The sequence below is a fragment of the Chelmon rostratus genome, chromosome 5, assembly GCF_017976325.1.
Source record: "Chelmon rostratus isolate fCheRos1 chromosome 5, fCheRos1.pri, whole genome shotgun sequence".
In the NCBI taxonomy this organism is placed as follows: Eukaryota; Metazoa; Chordata; class Actinopteri; order Chaetodontiformes; family Chaetodontidae; genus Chelmon; species Chelmon rostratus.
This window is the reverse complement of record NC_055662.1, coordinates 17624907-17646602: the sequence shown is the minus strand read 5'-3', so window position 1 is coordinate 17646602 and position 21696 is coordinate 17624907. Positions and strand designations below refer to the sequence as shown.

At 39.3% G+C, this 21696-nt stretch overlaps 1 protein-coding gene across 1 annotated transcript in view; it reads right to left on the bottom strand.

The window, feature by feature from the left end:
* fancc (FA complementation group C) overlaps nucleotides 1-20232 on the bottom strand; it is a 44304-nt gene extending 24072 nt beyond the window's left edge. Inside the window, exons 1-8 of the mRNA XM_041937201.1 lie at nucleotides 20107-20232; nucleotides 16646-16876; nucleotides 11903-11990; nucleotides 11644-11738; nucleotides 6398-6505; nucleotides 6234-6298; nucleotides 3529-3693; nucleotides 3208-3361 (exon numbers count right to left, since the gene is read on the bottom strand). Of these exons, the coding sequence (XP_041793135.1) occupies nucleotides 3208-3361; nucleotides 3529-3693; nucleotides 6234-6298; nucleotides 6398-6505; nucleotides 11644-11738; nucleotides 11903-11990; nucleotides 16646-16843 (873 nt within the window). The 5' untranslated portion in view covers nucleotides 16844-16876; nucleotides 20107-20232. The remainder of the gene's footprint in view (nucleotides 1-3207; nucleotides 3362-3528; nucleotides 3694-6233; nucleotides 6299-6397; nucleotides 6506-11643; nucleotides 11739-11902; nucleotides 11991-16645; nucleotides 16877-20106) is intronic.
* Nucleotides 20233-21696: the final 1464 nt, after the last annotated feature.

The following is a 21696-nucleotide window of genomic DNA, read 5'->3' as shown; positions in this document are numbered from 1 at the left end:
GGGAGCACATGTAGTTTACCTTACAGCCTTGAATCCTGCAGTAGAAGGGAGACTAAAAAGAGGATCAGTCATGAGCAAGCTTGCCATTTATTTGATTTACTACCAATTAAAAACCTGAACTGTAGTAAAGTGTAAACTGTAATATAATAAACTGTATATTCCAATGATTATAATACATCATTGCCAAATATGCACCAATAACCTACAAACAGGTTCTATAAAATTGACCAAGTGCCAGAGTAACAGACCAATTACAGTCGCTGTGAGCTCAGTAAGACCAAACAGCCCCACCCAGTGTTTATATGGTGTCATTACAACGTTCCAATATACAAATCAAGCGTTTTCAACCACAGTTTTAAAATGTCTGTTTCTTTTTTGTCCTCTCAGCCCAGAAAACAGAATTAATCAAACAAAGCCATATGCTGGCACATGGTTTATGTATGTCAGTGTGATTCCGCGTTTGCGGGTTGCATGCCAGCGTGCATGCATGTGTGCGAACTGTCATGATTCCCGCTAGTGAAAACAGATGGGGTTTTTTTTTTGAGCGTCCTCCTCCATACCTTACCACTAACACTTCAAGGAGGGTCAATTACAGCACACAACAAACATCCTGTTTTTGGCAGTAAGGCCCAGGAAGTGAGTGTTTATTGTTATTGGGCCTGTGTCTCTCACTGGACCACAGTGGGCTGGGACGAGCCAAAACGAGGAATGTGGACCTAATTTCATGTTTCCCATTTTTGATTGCAGTTTAAACAAGAGAGTGAAAGGAGGCGATGAGAGAGACAAGCCAGTCGACTGAGAAGCCTCTTGGGGTTTTTTTTGTTTGTTTGTTTTTTTTTACTCTTGCACACATGTACGCCAACAGAGACTCAAATACACAGACACACATCTGACACCCAAACAACCTGGCTAAGGCTAAACAAATCCTAAATGTATGCGTCCCACCCTCTTATCAACAGACACACTATACCAGATGCAATATCATAAACAAAGCACAGCGACTGGAAGCATATGTGTGTCAGGGTTTGCATGCATGTATGTGCGTGTGACCTAGCAAGGTGATAAAAACAGAGGTCAATCAGAGATGGATGTGAGGATAAAGGAGAAGATCCATGACGGAGCAGGGAAGTAAACAGTCAACGAATGCCTCTCTGTCTCTCTCTTACACTCACTCTCTCTCTCTCTCACACTCACACACATATATTTTTATACTATACATACATAGAGTTAGATCAATTGTTTACACAACTCTTTCCAACATAATGGCTCCTACAGACTCAAGATGATAGAATCAAGTGCAATCAACAGGCAGACATATTCCTGTACATGCAGTGCTAGTAATTCATATACATGTATACCAGTGTGTTCCAATCTATCTTCATCTTTAAGAACAGTTCCTAAACTGAAATAGTGTGCGTTGCTATAATGTTATGTACACAGCTCAAGTGGACCATCACTCTGGAAAAAAAAAAGGAGTGACACAACTGACAAACTTCACTCAAGTTAACATGAGGCAGGTAAATTCTCGTTTCCCATCGCTGTTTTGCTAACATTTACAGCTACCAAAGGAAAAGAAAACACGTCCACATGGATTAATCTACTCCCCTCTACTCTATTTTCATGTCATGTCTACTTTGTGAATAATTACTTGTTTAGATTGTGGTGGACATTGTTGCATCTAATTTCAGTGTTTTGTCTGTGTGTTCTTAAACTGTCTAGTTTCAGTGACACATTTAATTATTTTTTTGTTATCTTTCTTCTCACAGCATTTGCACTAATTTGCCTAACGTGTTCCGAGTTACTGTGGGATAAAACAAAGGAGCCCCTGGTGGCCAAGTTAAAAGAGCACAAATTACTGCTGGTATTTTCTGATCGCACTGTAGTTATGAGGAAATCGTCCCCACTAAATGGTCATAACAATCCATAAATCAAAAATCACTTCTGACTTTTGAACTGGGCATGATCTTAAGTTATATGAAGTGAGGAGTGGCCAAGGACTCAAGTGACAGAGAGTTCAGTACTTACCCAGCACAGTAAAGGCTGTGTAGCACGAGCCAAATGATGTGAGATGCAGTTTGGAGCTAGCCAAATTATGTGAGATGCATGCAGAGCAAAGCCAAATGGTGTGAGTTAGCCAGGCAAAAACAGTCAATAAAGATCCACCAAAAAGCAACGGAATGCTTCCAAGAACTATGCATATGAAAACACTACAACTCCATACCTCATAATAAAATGAACAGGCCTTATATTCAAACTGTTTGGTTTCACAGTTTACAAAGCAGTTCAAAGTGGAGCAAAACACATATGGAGTGCGCAGTGATTTCTGATGTGAGACTCTTTAATTCAGGGCAGATGAGTCAAGCTATGCACATAACAAACCCATTTAACAGCAGCAATATGTCACCAATTTATCAACAGTCTTTAATGCTGCCAAGTTAAATAGCTGAAAATGCCACAGTGCAACAGCACAATATCCTACACATTTCTCCCCAACTCTAACTGTGGAGGTAAAATGAGGTGATGAAACAGTATCGCAAGTGGATTTTAGGTATTTTTCATACACTTCAGAGGCGCTCTTATGATCTGATCACAATGTCAGGTCTCCAAATACAGTATATAGAATATTTTGGCTTTTTGGCTTGGCTGTAATGGGCTACTTCCTTGCCAGAATGATGCTGCCAAAATTGTTGTTCATGGAGGTAAATGAGGTAAACTAGATGAGATTCAAACCATGTGTTTCACTGTGCACTTGCCTAGATATCACTTGTAAAAGGCTGGTTTGAAACAAAAGTCGACTGACAGAAAATGTCGATGCAATCATTATGATTACTGATTGTTTTAGTTTTATATCATTGTCAATTAAATATATTTCAGCTCTGGACTGTTGGTTGGACAAAACAAACAATATGAAGATGTCACCTTGGGCTCCGAGGAATTGTGATGGACATTATATCACAATTTTTTTAACATTTCATAGACTGTACTATTAACAGAAGATCTTACTGATAATGAAGTGTGACAGTGTGTTAGTTGTAGCCCTAAACGAAAACTCTAAAATAGTTACATACTGGGCATCAATTCAGTGTTCAGCTGATGTTTAAACATGGACATAACACACATTTTCAGCAAATTGGATCATATCTATCACAGAAATACGTGACTTTATCATTCTTAAGTTACTCCACTTCATCACAATAAATTACCCACCAGCAGTGACTGTGCCACGTTCTGCTCTAGCCTCTGTGGTGTTGACGTCCTGTTGGGGAGACACTCCAGCAGACTGAGCACTGCTTCTTCCAGGCTGGACAGGTTGTGATGCCAGAGAGAGACTACTGTCTGCTCCTCCAGTGACAAGCACTGGCTGGGGAAAAAAAAAAAAACAGTATTGACATTATCATCACATAGCACCTGAAATGTTACAGCTACAAACATGATTATGTGTTTGGACAGAACTTAATAGAAATACTTTCTGGAAATATATGTTACAGACTAACAGGAACTCAGCACCCATATGCATCGTTACCCTACCTAGCGTAGGCAGAGCTCAGAGCCTCCAGGAAGTGCTCACTAAGTGTTGCCCTGACACAAGTCACTGGCTGCTGCAGCATGGCACCAATGAGAGGAGCAGCCTCGGGGCAAGTGACGAGGGGGGCACAAGCCTCTGATGTGGCTAGAATGCTGTCACATGAACACCTGCAAAGAGTGACATGGACAAAATCTGTACCATCAGGAACTTCTCATCATCATTTTCTTCCACCCTAAACATTAGAGTGATTTTATCCTTTCCAGCAAAATGTACAATTTGTTTATTTTTAAAGAGATTTAAACTAACTTTAAGGTCCAGTGAGGAGGATTTAGTGGCATCTAGTGGTGAGGACACAGACTGCAACCAACTGAATACCCCTCGCCTCACCCGTCACTATTGTGGCTGCGAAAGATGCGAAAGATGCAAAAAATGCGAAAGGTGCACTCTATATCAAGTGTTTTGTTTGTCTGTTCTGGGCTACTGTAGAAACGAGGCAGTGCAATGTGGCAGACTCTGTGGAGGAAGACCTGCTCCCTCTGTCCTCCTGCTGTCTCAGTCTCAACCTGGTAACTTCTCCACTCTTTAAGTGTGTTTTCAATAATATCTCGAACTCCGTCCTGAAAATTATTAACACATCCCTTGAAACTGGAATTTGCCCCAAGGCTCTCACAACCGCTGTCGAGGAACCTCTGCTGAATAGGCCGCATCTTGCTTGTGGAATCATAAGCAGTTATAGGTCCATATCAAACATTACATTCTGAAGCAAGATGTTTGAAAAATTATTTTCCACCAGAAAAACAACCCTCTAAATGAAAACAATATTATAGAGACATTTCGAAGAGGTTTCAGAGCTAATCATAGCACGAGACTGCTCACAAAGATAGTTAGTGATCTGAGACTTAGTGTTGATGCCAAAAAAAAGTTTTGGTTCTGGTTCTCTTACATTTAAGAGCCGCATTTGACACAGTTGACCATTAAACTCTTTAACCGCTTTGATAACCGGGTTGGCTTCTCACAATGTGTTCTAAACTGGCTCCGAACATACGTTACTCTAATATTACTAATATTATGTTCATCTTGGGGACCATGTCCAAGAGAAACATGACATAACCTCTGGCTTTACACAAGGGAGCTGCTTTGACCCTCCGTTGTTCTCACGACACATGCTTCTTCTAAGTGAGTGACAAAAAGTTAGCTTCCATAACTTTGCTGATGATACAGAACTGTACATATCTGTTGAGATATGCGTTGTAGATGCCTTAAGCTCCCTCACTTGTGGCCTGTTGACAATAAATAACTGGATGAATAATAACTTTCTAAAATTAAAAGAGGATACAACAGAAATCCTATTAGTGGGCCCCAAATCCAAAAGGGATGAGCTCATTAAATCACTTGACAATCTGATCCCCAAGATCAAACCAGAAGTAACTACTAAGTGTTGTTTTAGACTCCAACTTAACTTACGTGACCAAGCAGGCATTCTTTCATCCCATTTCTGACCCAATAAGATGCTTTCATTTCAAGTAGACTAGACTACTGCAATGCACTTTTTAATGTGTAATCTCTAAAAAGTCCATTGAAAGGCTACAGGATATACAGAATTCTGCTGCTAGACTGCTAACAAAAATAAAGAAGAGGGAACACATCATTCCGATCTTACCTACACTGCAATGGCTTCCTGTATCTTCCAGAACTGATTTAGAAGTCCCTCTACTTGTATACAAAGCATCCGGCTTTGGACCGGCCTATATCGCAGATTCACTGGTGTCTTATGTTCCTTCAGAAACCCTTAGATCCTCTACTGCTGGTTTTCTACCCAAAACCCCACTAAAAAGAAAATTGTAGAGGCAACTTTTTTCAGATATGCACCAAACTGTGGAACAGCCTAACCAAAGATATTAGAGAGGCAGGCTCTGTTGAAAAAACACTTGTCTTTAACCTTGCCTTTGTCAAGCACCATTTGCTACCATATGCATGTTTAACTTGGTGTCCCTCATGCTGTTTCTGAATGACCTTTTATGTTTCTAAATATGCTTTTATTAGTTGATTATGCCTTTAAATGTCTTGCTTTTGGATGTCTATAGATGGTCATTTGTTTTTGAACTTTGACTTTATTTAGTGGATTAAGCACTGAGCACTTTTATCTACACCTTTCTTTAAATTCATTTTTTACTTACTGTTTTCATTCCTGTTTAAATGTAAAGCAATATAAAGGTATATGCTACATAAATAAAGACTATTATTTTTAGCATTATTAGGTAATGGAAATATTATTCTTATTTTCAGGTGATTGCACGCTAATGAAAATATAACTGTAAATAATATATTACATTTCAGCCAAGAAATGCCCCCAAATCCTACACACTGGACCTTTAAATGTGTATGCTGACACCATAATGTACCATTCTGCGTGCAACTGTATTGTTGGTTGGAAAAAACTTGTTGATTGTAGTTGATTGTTTGGGTATTTTTCAAATAACAACGTCAAAAATTCTCTGGTTTCAGCTTTGATAATGTGAGGATTTGATTGTTTTCTCTGTTGTATAGCACTGTAACTTGAGATTTTTGGGTCTTGGTCTTCAAAAACAAGACATGTGAAGACATCACACACTAGGGATGGGACAATATATGATATTTATAATATATGATGATTCATTAATTATAAACAAAACTGTTAGTTGCAGCCCTAGTTTCTACTGTGCTATACCTTTGATTTATGTCGCCCAGAGACCTGCAGCTCTTCCCAATGTTTTGCTGCAGCAGTGCCACCCTCTGAAATGCAAGAAAGAGCACAATTTGCATATATGTCCACATAATTACTTTGTATCAATGCCGGCAAGAATTGTGCAAACAGCAATAAAGGGCAAATACCTTTCTCAGGACTTTGAGATGGTACTCTTTAGATGGCACACCCGTGTGCTTCATTAATGCCTGCGCTGCAGTATCCTCTTCTTCTGTAGCAAGCTGACACAACACTTTCTGTGGGAGGGCAGGCAACACAATGTGCAGATTATTGGCACTGTATGTGTATATCCATAACAGTGGACAAGACCTTAATACAATGTGCCCAAACCCCAAGATCCATAACATCAAAGCTAATTAGTTACTGGAATATAGGATGACTGTTAGCGTCACATCGTTTGAACCACATGAGTGGATAAAAGGCATTCCAGTAAGTGAGAATGTATGGACAGCATATGAGCAGCTTCAGAAATGAACATTCTTTGTTATAGCGGGCCTCAGTGTTTTACAAGAATTTTTCAGAAGGGGCCTCATCATACACTGACAAAACTAGACCAATAAACTCAGCTGATTCTCGGCTGTGAAAAAAGGGAGACATAATGAGGGAACAAAGAGAGGGAGCAGGAGACTCTTAATGTAAGTTATAATGTTACAACAGTGGTTCTCACACCTTTTGGAAATCAACTTTTTCTCGGCAGTTTCTGCTACAAAACATATTACTGGGAGTTTTTCTAACATCATTTGAAAGCCAAAAAAAAAAGTTAAGAAACGGACTTATTTCACATTCAATGTCAACAATCTTAAAGATAAAAACACACCACAGAGCATTCAGCGGTTGAATGATTAATAAACTGAGTATTTGGCAAGAAATTGGTCCATTGGTATTCAGTCAGAAGTGTGATGAAAACCTATTACTTTGAATTAGGGATTGATTTAGTCCTCTCTATCTGACCACAATGAGTTGATTCACTGGTACAAGTCGGGAAGTGTGATCCAACAGAAACAGCCGAGGCCTCACATCTTCAACGCACATCTGTTTTACAACTCCCATGAACCAAAAACAAAGAAACATCCACACCACCAAAAGGAGACCAAAAAAGTACAAATCCCTTTCAAAATGCAAATAAAAGGAAATCAACAAGAGATGAGGAGAGAACGAGATTGAGAGAGGCAAAATATGTAAAAAAAAAAAAGGAGAAAAGCGAAGGAGAAAAACCAAAATCCCAGGCAGAGGAGCGCTGCAGTGCTGTGTGGTTTCTTTGGCCTGGCCCTACAGCACGCCAATGCTTGCCCTCCACATAGTCTTACAAAACAACCCCAATCACTACCATCTGAGCACCCTCAAACCCTGCACATTGAGTCCATACAAAACCAATCACACTTATCCCACCCTTGGTAAGCAGGCACAGTGGGGCTGGGGGATAAGCGAGGGAAGGATGGTTGGTTAGAAGGAATGGCAAAGAGAGACTGGAAGGCACTGCGATGGCTGCATTTGGAGCAGAGAAAAAAGGGTGTGGTCACCAGAGGAATGGGATGAAGGGCAAATGCATAGATGGATGGCAAATACTTTAGGTCAAAAGTCATCTTTCTCTCACAGAAAAACAGCGACCGAGCTGGCTTTGGGGGCTTGGACATGCTGCTGCCATAGAAATTATCCCTCCATAAATCTAAAATTAAAACAGAGGATGTAGAAAAATGCACGAGGCAAAGACTCGGGTTGGTTTTGATGGGTGCCTGTTAACAATTACTAAGCCATGATTGAATTCTCCCAAAACCAATGAAAGACTCAAGTATAGCCTCAGATGGTCAAAACAGCAGAGACAAAAAGAGGGAAGATGAAATGAGGGAAAAGAGTTCAGAAAAGTCAGGATGATCAGGCAAAAATAATAAAGTTATAAGCAATTGTGCTCAAACTGACAGAGTGCATTAAAGAAACATGTAATTTAAAAAATTGCCTTTTCCTCCTAAATTAAAGACCCAAATGACAATCTTCTGACCATATGAATGTGTGGTATTTTGACATACATAATTAAAAAGGTCGACTTATAAATGGAAAATCAGCAGTTTGTGTGTATCTCGCTTGATCAAGACAGAAAATGTAGGTTTTGAGAATAATTTAAAAATTCCAATCCTATGTTTTGTTTGTATGTGTGTGTGTGTGAATGCATTTAGTCCAAATGACATCACACAATTGCAATTACTATAATCCCAAATCTTAAACTGTGAGATTGGGACTTTGGGAAATACGCCTATCAGATTTCTTGTCGAGAATTAGAGGAGAAGATCAATATGACTCTCATGTCTGTGTGTTAAGGATGGAAGAGGTGATTTTCTTAGCTTAGCATAAAATGTGGAAGCACGGGGACACAGAAAAATGAAAACATTTGATTTCATAGCGTAAGTATTTCTTATAGAACAACAGTGTAACCATCCACCCAGTATCTGTAAGTCCCCGTAAAACCACAAATGGTTTATTTTCATATTTTGTTATTATACGGACTAAAACATGATAAGCTGTAAGAATATTTTCTAAAATGTCAAACTGTTTCTTTAAGTTAAAGGAGGAAAGAAATATAAACAATAATAATTTCAGAAAGTCAGACTTACTGAGAGAGAGATGCCACCCAAGAGGAAACAAAAACATGAAAGGGGAAGCATTATTGTCACAAAGACACTTTCATCTACAAATTAAAAAAAGAAGAGAGTGTAGAAGCCAATGTGAGCAACATAGATATGTTTCAAAACTACAAAGCTGCCACAGCGGCTCCAGGGCCTACCTGTGGTTTTACCCTGTTTGAGTCAGTAAAGATACACGTCAAAGACGAAACGATCAAACCGTCCATCCTCTGGTCCTCTAATATTACACTCTTATGCTTCACTTATCTGTCATCTACTCAAAAATCATGTCATGTTACTGCAGCACTGTGTGGTCCCCCTGCTAGCACAGGATGTGTAGAGAAACAGACCGATTGAGCTAATGACTATCTGACATAGCCTGCAGCTATGTGGCTGTACCCAGCATTCATCAAACCTGCTGAGAACACTCAGATGTGGAGAGGAGAGCCAGACAGGGAGGGGTGAAGGGAAGGGAGAAAAGGCAAAATACTCTGCACTCTGTCATAATTTAAAGGGGAAAATATATGTGGCTACTAACAATATATACAGTAGCAGTGAAACACGTGTTTTTGCACAAATACTCACAAACATATGCAAGCAACATGCGCAAATTTACACAAACACAGTATTTAGGTGCCACTTAAAACCAGACCATCAGTCTATTATGGAGGCAGCAAGAAAACAATGTTGGGGAGCAAGATCAGACAGGGCTAACAGAAAACAGGCTGCATTCTGCATTCCAGGACAGGCAGTCCAACACAACACAGACACGCCGAGAGACAGACCATCTCTGGCCTAAAACCATACATCTGCCCTGCTCCCCCAGACAGGATGAGCTGCGGTGAATAGGCTTTTTTGTGCTTCCCGCCATTCCTGTCATTTGCGGGGAGTGGAAGCTTCTTCGGAGGAGAAGAGAAGGAGAGTGAGAAGAAGCTGCAGAGTTGTTTATGAGTGTACTGTATGTTTGCTTTTTGGACACTTCCATCCGGTAGTTCCGCAATTTTAGTATGAGTGGACCCAGTGAACCTATTAACCCGTCACTGCTGTAACTAAAGCAATCACTTCAAAATACAAGATCGCCCCCCTTGCAGCTGTAATAGGAAAGTAAAAATGGTTTTATATGGAGAGATAAAGCGATTCACAAAAGGATTGAAGGTACACCAGCATAATAGCCATGAGGAGCCTTTTTCCAAAACTTTATCCTTGATGTTTTACAAACAATACTGAAAACAATATTAATGCACCTGTAATTTAAAATGAAAATCTACACACCATGCCCACTTCCCTGCACATTCACACACACATGCATACATGCTGACATACAAAAACACACAGCCATAACATATAGACAAATACAATCATGCGCACATGTACTCCGCTTCCCCTCCGATGGGTCAAAGACCATCTGGCAAATTCTAGGTTTACTTTCAAGGCACTGTTTTAATTAGTAAGATGTTTTATTAGATGAGAAATTAATCAAAAGAATACAAACACACAGTTAATCTGGCAAAAATGTGAACGTTCCACATTGTTTATCATAAGCCATCTGTGTGAACCCTCTCAAAGTTGAAAATTGCAGAATCTTTTCTTCCCTCTTTCCCTCCTTTGTGTGCGCGCCTTGAAAACGCACAGTGAGCAAGATCAACTAACATCTAATATAAAGACTGATCCTTCAAGAGGCAGTGAAACAGACTATTTTAATTTGCTTTCAAAATATGTTTTACAGTTTTGGGCACAAAAGGCTTAGACTAACAGGGACCCAATCTCCTTCATTCATCATCCATGTTCCATTGGAGGAGACACAGAGGGCTGGCGAGAGAGCTCCTATTAAAAGTAAATTAGACAGAAAATCTCTTCGGCAGCCCAAAGGCAGTCTGAGATTCTTTATACAAGTATTTGGGATGATATTCAAGAGCTAATTAGGGCATAAACAGCAAACAGAGCAGGCCTGAGAAAAGGCATATGATGGATGATTGGAAGATGAAAAAATATCGATATGAATAGATGGCTCTTACTGTACCTCCTACTGTATCTGGGGCTGCGTATCGAGCTTCAATCCATTCTTGGTACCCATCTTAATGTGTTTCTTGCACCAAGTATTGAAAATGTGGAGTAGCAAAATTGGTATTGAAGGCTTTGTCAGATTTATTAGTCTTGTAATCGCCGCCAGGCATAAGCTAATCGTGAAGGTTGGTCGTATATGTGCGTGTGTGTCTCTGTTTGTCCGTCTGTCCACAGCTAATCTCAGATACTATTGGACTAGATATATTTTGTACACATTTATGACTGTAAGCTCAAGGACCTCTCGTGGTCGTGGACTGCTCTGTTTTACAGTATACTGCCATTGACAGCTGACTCATCACTCCTCGTAATCAGCTGGTAGGGGCTGCAAATAATCAACAACCTTTTCCACAGATCATAGGTACAGATCACAAGTACATGCCTGTAAGTATGAGCATAGATGTGCTTTATGGTAATCACATGAGATACAACAGATCATTTATTAAAACATACAAATATATCATTGCAGTCCTGATGATAATTACACCATGTTAATGGTAATTCCCATTATGTGTTAGCATCGAGCTAACAAACTAAGGCCTACCTTATTTCTACCACCATCCTCCCCTGAATTTCAGTTTTGAGATGAAAAAAAAAATCCCTTATTTATTGATTTATTTTTGATTGATATTATAAGACTACCAAATTTACTATTCAAAATTCTAGATAAACAGAGATAGATAAAGTCCAGTCCATACCTGTATCCACTGGTTGGCTTTTCTTTCCACAGCATTGCCTGGATGCTCCGAGTACAGTCCCCACAGACACTGGAACATCAACCTTCTGCTTATAGCTGCAGACATCACAAAACACAGCAGGTTTTAAAGTTCATAGGTCCTATATGGATGGTAGTATATCCTACACCTTATGCAGAAATTACACACATTTACAAAATTCATTAGTCAGGACCCGACCCATCCACTATACCCCACCAAGTTTTTTAGAAGGTGCACTCACCATCAGCAGAGACATAAGGGTTCCAGCACAGTCGGCCAAGAAACTGGCCTAGAAATGGCAGCCTCTTCATGGTCTCTGTTGTGGAGCTCTTCAGAACAGAACAGGGACAGCCACCAACAGGAGAAAATGGATTTAATAGACGACATGTTTTTTTTCATTTTTAACACCCTTGCACCTACAATCCTGCTATCTTGGAAAAACAACTTAATTGGTTTAGTTCTCTGAGTGGAGGGCACATACAGTAAAAATAAATAAATAAATAAATAAAAAAGAATTTCCCATCGGCCACTTAATCAGATTCAAGCATGACAGACGTGGAATCCAAAACATAAAATCCCTTTCATCGTTTCACTGTATTATAGATGTTCACACCTCCTCACCTGTTTCATCAACTTTTGTTTTATCCTTTTAACCTTGCAACCTTGTGCAAAACATGCAAACAATCACAAGTTTACTTAATTACTGTGGATACTGAGTTGAAAAGCAGGCACATCCACAGGTGCACAGTACATTACTCATGCATCACCTTTGTTTACTGTGTTTTGGTCACAGTGGTCACTGCAGTGTCAATAGTGAAAGATACACAGCACAGAACCAGGGTCTGGCCGAGGGTGCTAAACCTGTAAGGGTTTAAGTATGTGTGCGTCTGTCTTGTTTATCCAGCTCAACACAACGGCAACGACCATGTGATTTATTTCACCTCACAGCCAATTAAAACATCCAGAAGGTTTTAAACTAAAGACAAAAGGTGCATTTAGGAGTCCTGACTCTCTATACATTTCAGTTTGGAAAATATCACATTTTCCCAGATGAAATTCACTGGTAAAATTTTAGACTTATGGTTTGGAAAGATTCCAATAATATGTAAGGGCAGCTCACTAAAATTAAAGTAAAAAAAAGACCTGGTCTATAATATTTAGAGCACAATCAAGCATCTAGTCAGTGTCGAAAACAAGACTAGAGCTGGTCATGCTTCTGTTTGTTTAAACTAGAACCAAAACTGTTAAAACTTGTTTGGCAGTTTAGCAGAACCCGAAACAACTAATTTGTTGTTTCTAGTCTAATGTGACAGAGCATATCTTATTTGTCAAAACAATACTTGACCATATTAGTTAAGACAAATGCCTGCAGTCTGGGACAACTTTCAAAGTATTTTTTGTTTCAGGATAAATCAGTAAATACACAGGTGTACTACGTTGTTTTTGCTCCATCTTGTTACTTTTCTGGGTTTAATACATCAACACAGTGCACATTACGTTTTACAATATAATGACCGAAGTGGAACATACAGAAAACAGATCAAAGAGGTGACGTATTACTTAAATTTACAAGCGTGTCTGCACATGTGTGCATGAATCATGTTGATGTGCATTTACAGTATTTCTGAGTATTAATCCCATATTGAAAACCTTTATCGTACATTTCACCTCTGAGCTAATTAAACTGTAGAGAACTTTGAGAAATCCTGCTCTGATGCTGGAGAAGCCCACACAAAGAAATCTGACATAAGCCAGTTATAATTGAAGCAGGGTGCTGTTGCTTAACTAGAGATGATTCGTCTTACTTCACAGTGGAAGTTGTGGTGTTGGGCGATCGGGATCTGATATGATATAAATGTAGAAAAACATGGGACACTGATTGATTAACATCACAAATGTTTTCTGGTGGGCTTCAAAACATTTCCCCCTCCTTGTCCCATATCCTTCCCTTGGGCTCATCATCTGATCACCCTCGGTGACACTGCTGTCAATCACACAAACATGCTCTTGTATATGCACCTCTATTTTGGCTAGAATTAAAAAGCATTTTTTCACCACTATTAGAGGAGGTGAAAATTAGCTATGGAGTCTGTTGTGTCTTATGGAAAAATACTGACTTTTAAGTAAAAAATATTCAATTAGCAGTACTACAGGGGCATTTCTACGTTAGGAAGAAAAGAGGATGGGGAAATGGAAGGAGAAACAGGGGAAAAAGGTTGGTGCAAAGCCAATATGCATCAATCTTGCTCCACGCACCTTTCATCAGAAATAATCAGAGAGCACTGAGTGAACATGGCTTCACTGTAGCCGTGGATAAAAAGAAGACATTAAGGTAACTTTAGGCCTGTATGTTCAAAAAGAGCATCAGACAGACAAGAAAATTACTTGACTCACTCAAGTGGATGAGATCACCATTAATGGGAAGCAGAATGGTAATAGGCCAAGTAGAGTTTCTCTAAATGCCCCCAGTCTGCCCCCCACAACACCACCAGTACTGTCTGGAACACAGCCCTCCCACTCAGCCTTCCTACGAATCCAACAACACATGATAAACGTTGTGTGAGAGTATACATGTGCATTTGTGTGTCACTGACGCAACTAAAAAGGAATGTTCATTTACAATAAGAACTTTATTAATGCTTTGTGACTGCAGGAATGCCCATAAGAATGAGCAATCACAACAGAAAGTAATTATCACTGACTATCAGGGCCAAATCACCATCAAAGCCTTGTCAACATTGTCCCTAATTATAAATGGGCTTTGAGACAATGTATCTTGTCTTGATTAGGAACAGACATCTCAGACAGAAGTGACTGATTATAGACTGGCCGGGGAGGCAAATGGGACAAGTTTATAGACAACGATGAAGAGAACAGTGAGGAAACACTTCTGTCCCTGACATCACTAAACCACAATCAAAGTAGCCCTACCATTAAATAGTAAAGTTACTATGGTGAGAACATAAATACACACTAGTGTGTCGTTGAGTTCCCAAGACCCTGCATCTATCTTACTCTGGGCAGCAGGATTTTCCGATCAACTCCTTTGAGGAGTGGTGTAATACTGCAGCAGTGCTGTAGCAACATTGATACAAAAAAAACTTCTACTTCTACCACTCTTTAAAAGGAATACCTCATCATTTTACCAAATGTGCTTACTTGCATTCTGGAGTTAAATGAGAGGATCGATAGGACTCTCATATCTCTTCAAAATGAAGCTGGGGCAAGCAGCTAAGATAAATAAGCTTAGCTTAAAGAGTGGAAACGGGGGGAAACAGCTAGTCTGGCTATGTTCAAAGGTAACAAAATCCACCAACCAGCCTCTCTACATCAAGTTATATCTCATTTGTTTAATCGTTACAAAAACTGAAGAGTAAAAATGCCATTTTATGATTCAATGGAGCGTTATGGTACCACATCTTGGATGGGCACAGTGACATCTTAAAAAACTCCACTGGTTGCCTGGCAACCTCACAATGATGACAAGACATTAGGAAGTTACTGCGTCCAGCCAAGATATAGGCTGACACATAAACCGCCTGTAAAATGGCGAATTCTGATTTATACACTTCAGCTGTGTATGGATTTAACAAGCAAGATATGCTTTTATGATATGCTTTATGCTAAGCTAAGCTAACCAGTTGCAGGCTCCAGCTTCATACTGAACAAGAGGATATGAGATCGTCGATCGTCTCATCAAACTATATATGAAAGAAAGCAAACAAATGTATTTTTTTTAAAAGAAAAAGAAAAGTCAAACAATTCTTTTAAGAAGTGTATTACTAAGGTAGGAAAGTTTTTCCACTTTTCCAACCAAGTGTAAGCCTGGGAATTAATAATTAGGAGTATTTCTTAGGACATAAGCCACAGGAAAGTTGTTAAGTCATCAAAGGATGCAAAATGCTGCCAAGAAGCAGGCTATCCTCAGCTGGTCTTTTATGAGCCCACTGCCAGTAAAAAGGATTTCAACCCAATTAAGCTATACCATTATTTTCTCTTTCTTTGTATCCACTCCATCATTCTACACATGCTGACTCCTCTGCATGACATATACATGGAATAATTCTAACAGAGGAGGAGACAGACAACTAAGCCAGTCAGTGCTCTCTATCTATAAAAATATATGGCAAATTGCCAAAGTAGAGAGAAAGCAGAAAGTAAGACAGACACTGAGAGTTATTCTAACCATCACCAGAGTGTTACAGTAAAACATATGGACTGCAGAGAATCACAAATTAAAACCTGCAAGAGCATGAAAAAGTGTATGTTATGTGAAAGAGAAATGTGAGAGAAAATTTGCTACAAAAAGCAGCAAGACAGAGAGTCCTAAGGTGCAAGAGCTGGAAGGAGGAGGCAAGGTCGTAGTAACACTGAAATCTCACAGTCCCACACCCCTCCTGTCCTCTGCCCCCTTCCCAAATTTGCTGGACCTGATATGGGGATACATTAGGTTAGCACTGGAGGTCCCAGTGCGGCTATTACCTGACTAACTCAACACTGCAGCACTGCCAGCCACACATACACAGCCTCTGCACAGCACAGAGCAGCCTCTGTTAGCAGGAACTTACCAATGCTAGACTTGCTGTTCATGCCCTGGCTTGGACAAAGAGTGAGCATGTGTGTGTGTGTGTGTGTGTGTGTGTCTGTGTGCGTGCGTGCGTGCGTGCTAGATGTACTGGTGTTCGAATTAACTTGTGCATCATTTATCTATTTATATTTATGTATATTTGTACAGCTATTTGGTCAAGCTGATTATCTGTTACTTTATTTAATTAGGTAAGGTGTGTCGAGACTATAAAACAGACCTCTTAGCGGATACAGACCATTTTATTAGCCTTAGCAGGCATCTGGGAAATAAAATGTAGAACCGGGAGTATCCAAATCTGTCAAGTCTAGAAATCATAGTGCTGTCTTTGCATTGTGAAAAAGTTGTGAAAAAAGAGCAGATGTAAAGACAGAAGCTTAACATTTCACAATAGCTCACCATGTTGTTGATATGTGTGAGGAGTTGCTGAAGGAAATCCCTTAGTCTTCTCAGATGCAGGCAGGTGTCTTTCTGAGTGTCTGGCCTGTCAGCCTGGCCCCAAGCCACTGCTTTGTCCAGCCAAAACTGCATCTCCTGAACTTTTAGCAGGGGCTCTGCTGTTTGTTGGAGCTGCATCAGTGGCTGCAGCTGAGTCATTTTGCCACTTGTCCAGGTGAATGTATTTGAGATCTTAAGTCAGACAAAGAACAACAAGGCAATCATCAAGCCCAAGGATTACGCAAAAACAACACATATATCATACCATCTGTCCTTTACTTTGTGACTATTAGCCAATGTCAACATTCTTACATTGTGATTTTTATTTCACAAAATATTTCAATGTGGGACATCAGCATCCCCCGATGTTTTAAAGAAATTCAGGGTTTTGCAAAGTGTTTTATAGCAGAGGTGGGCCAACTTGCCTAAAAAAAGACCACTAGGAGCACAATGGAATAAAATCTATGAGTTGGTCCGATTTTATCATGCAAGTGCACAGGATGCACATGCATGCCCACGGGCACATGGGTGACGCGATTCACACAGTTTCACTCCAATCCACTGATGACCAATCCTACGTCAGTATCAGCAACAACAATATATAACGTTGAAAATATAAACATAGGCTCCTGGTCTGCAAACCAAAAATCATTTTGTCTGATTTGGCAGGGAATCTGACCTGGTGACGGCATTAGGAATAACTATAAAGAAATAGAAAATCTTCTCACTGATGGTCACATTTGCATACGTAGATCATATAGCAGCATCAGTGTTAAATTGAGACCGTTTCATAATCAGTTAAAAACTCCTTGTAGTACATTTAAATTCCATTTATTTTATGTGTAAATAATTAACGAAACTATACACAAAAGTGTAGCCTCGACAACATAACATGTACTGAAATTCTCTTTGTGCATGTGCCAAAATATACAGTATTATATTATAATACAAATATAACTGGACAAACCAACATCAGACAATACTATCAGTCTGCCAATGTAACTGTTGGGCTCTACTTTATATTGTGCATGTGTGGCCCACATCATACCCCATTTTCGATGAGAGCATAAGTGGATAATGCAACAATAATTGGAATATTAAATGGAAAATAAACTCAAGCATAGTGTGTTAATCTGGTTATGTTAAACTCTTATTACCACAGTATAATGATCAAACTTTCATGCTCCAGGTGATCCACCTTTCTCACACACTCACAAAGGCCTACTGAGAAATAAACAGTGCATTCTTCACCTTTAATGACAATGGAGAGAAAAACGTAGGGGGGCAGATGACAAGGGTGTGTGTGAGGATGTGTGTCATGCTTGTCTATAGCCTGAGAATGGTGTGTGTGTGTGTGTGTGTGTCTGCGTGTCTATTAGTTTTGGGTTTTTTGCCATAATGACAGGTCTGTGTAAGACACCACAGGGTTGTGTTTTATGATCACCTCATTGCACACGATTTGTTTAATGTCTTGCCATCATCTCTGCTGGAAAGCCCCTATGGCTCGCTGATGTGAATATATAAATACTCATTTTCGGGGAGGAAAAAAGGCCAACCAAATTAGGAACAAACGACTCTTGTTGACTTGTGTTGGGGGCTCAGTTTTCAGTAAAGCAGAGATGGAAAAGAACCACACACTGAATACCTAAGTAGCTAACAGTCTCACCCACAGTCTCTATCACACACAGACAGTTAGATGTAGACACGGGCATATACATACTACACTTACATAAAGTTGTTAAGCGCAAACGCATGTCACACAGGCAAAAAAAATATGTACATGAACATAAACACATTCGACAGCAGCTCTGGTGTTGGCTAACATTCTGGAGCAGGAACGAGATGTGACTGGTCAAATATTATCTTTGAAGATTTGTTAAACTAAGTTTGTGGACTTTGGGTAAGAGTGAGTTTGCTGTTCCAATTATAAGATTGTTGACATTATTTCTGTATAATCAAATCAGTTAAACATCACTTTCTACAAATTTACTTCTGTATGCTTCGGTATGTTACATTTAGGAACACCTGGATTACATGAAACTAATGTAACGGTTGTCTCAAAAATAGTAATGAAAGGAACAGTTTCATTCAGATAATTTAGAATAAAATATTTCTTCATCATTTTACTCCTACATTCTAACATTTATTAGACCATGCCTCAATACACACTTACTAAGCAAATGAATGGAGAAACATAACTAATACAGATGCATCCATACTGAATACCTATTGTAGATTTTGGATCAATATGTTAGGCAGTGCTCTTGACCACCATCGCCAAATGAAGGAATAATGAATGGGGTTTCGTTCCCCCAGTAAAGTTCCAGAGACTTCTATGCAAAGGAACTGTTCTGGCAGCTTGTGGTATCTTACTACCGAAACCATTATTAAGGTTACAACTGATGATTATTTTTAGTATCCATTACTTTGCTGATTTTTTTCATTACTTGACTGAAAATTGTGCAAAAATGCTCCTTACTGCTCCTTCAAATAGATTTTGTCCTGCAGTCTAAAAACCCAAAGATATTCTGTTTCTAATAACACTAATATACAATCAATTCACTGCAGATCAATCTGTCTGGTATCTGTCCACATATTCAGGATAGATAATATAAAACACAGAAAAGCGGCAAATTCTCACATCTAAGGACACTGAACCAGATAATATTTGGTATTTTTTCTGAGAAGGTACTTAAAAATAAATGACTGTCTTATGTCAATATTTGTTGATTACAATGACCTGGATGAATGAGAATGTTCACAGGCATTTGTTGATTAAATGTCTATCAAATGACTAATAAATTAATCAACTAATTGCTTTAGACCAATCCTTTAGCTTTGAAGGGATGTTTTAAGAGGAAAGACAAAGATTCACACTGTGTGAGACACAAACAGTCTAACAAAGAGAGCATCTGCAGCAACAGGAGCTCAAACCGACCCTTCTGTCTGCTGATTCTAGAAATACTCCCTTTGCTAAACGTATCATCAACATTTAGGCTGTGTTAATGGAAACACACAAACATATACAACTCAAAGACTCGGAGGCTTTGTAGCCACTGAAGTGGAAAAAAAAGCAAATTACTCCTTTTTTACCTGACAGTTTCCAGACGCACACTAACATACCTTGCTAAGTAAAAACTTTTGGGTGCAACTACTACATCACACCACATGATGCCAGTATTTACTCCACTCTACTGCAGTTGGACATGGTGAAAAACAGTTCAATTTAAAGACACAAATGAACAACAGAATACAACTGCTGTATGTCAGCCAGTTTCTTTACGGCTCCATGAATACACACGCGTCTCATTCTTCTTTGCAAGGAGCTAGCTACCGTTAATACGGTGTGTTAGCTTGTTAGCAAGTTAATCGCTCTACAGTCGTATAAATGTCAGCTAAAGCAGCTTCAAATGTGTACTTACATGTAAACAAAATGAGCAGCTACCAAAGTGAAATATTCACCGGGCAGAAGTCAGCTGTAGCCATTCATTATATATGTCTTTAGACCACAAGACAAGCTTTTCGTGACGCGATGTAAACAAACTGAACTTCCCTCTTCTTTCGGAGTTCCGTGTATGGAAGAAGACGATTGGCTGAGAAGCGCGTCACCGACACCCGACTTCCATGCGATGCCTGCTGGGAAATTGAGTCACGTGGCTGAAAGGAAAGTGCAATAGGAAGCTCCTCTGAGAAACCACGAGCTGTCACATAAATAGAAGATATATTATGTGCTAGTTTTATACATTGGGTACCAATGTATAAAATCGTTTTCCACAGTTTTGTTCAAACATCGCACCCTATGATGCAAGTTTGGCATAATAACCTTTTAAATATCGGTCAGTTTACAGTGTTAGTATTTAATATACAATAAGATAAGATAAGATTTGATTAAATCCTATCCGGGGAAATTCGGGTGTTCGAGGCAGCAGGCAACAGTGGTTGGTGAAATAACAACAGAATAGAAAAATACAAAATAGATAGGCCTATCATCACAATATCATGAAAGTGTTGAATATTTAGTATTAATAAGAAAAAACATTCAAACAGAATTTAAAAGAGATACAAGACAATACAAAAAAGAATAAATTAAAATAGCTGAATAAACTGAAATGGAATAAAACAGAACAAACATAAGAATTAAAATTTACAGTGTATAATAAAAACAAACAGCCTCAAATTTAACTTGATAAGAGAGAAGGCTCAATTTAAAAGAATTGAAACAGAATAATTAAATCCATATTTTCACATTTCATTTTGAAAAAATTTTAGAATTACAGTTACACTTACTTAGTGGGTCTGTGTTTAAGACCTGTTTTTAAAACCTGTCATCCACTCATTAGCAGTTCAAGCATTTAAAGGAATTGGAAGCGCCCGGAACAATGATCACGCTGTATGTCTAAGTGTGCGTGTAATGAATAATCCTTTTTGAAAATGTACATATGTTCTCATCTCTGTAAGTGTGTGCGTGTCATACATTTCAGGGATGAGGGTCCAGAGGGTGAAGCAGAGTGCATACCATGGCCAGGAATTCAGGGGTCCGGAGTGCGTCCCTCTGGAACCCAAAGCAAACTTTGAGGGGTTCCTGGCCTGCATGGCTCAAACTGACAAATCACCCAGAGGCTCCAGTCAGACCCCGAGCAGCCCAGCACACTGCACCAGGAAACGGTTGTTTAAACATATGTAATGTGTGTGTGCTTGTGGGCATATGTGCCTGCGTGAGAAAGAGAATATGTGCAAGTGAAGTGTGGGTTTTTGAGCTGCACACAGAGACACACACAGACACACACAGGCAAACACATACATTTTGTTTCTATGTCTCACATATGTCTGTCTTGTGCAGTCAAAAGTGGTGGTGGCTGTTAATGCATACCACTTGAATACCACTCAGTATACACATACAGCACATATGTATGTGCTGTATGTACTGTACAGTGTGTGTGCACTGTATGAATGTTACAGTGAGGCAGTGCAGTCTGTGAGATGGGGGAATATGTTCCAAGTGGTCTAGTGGC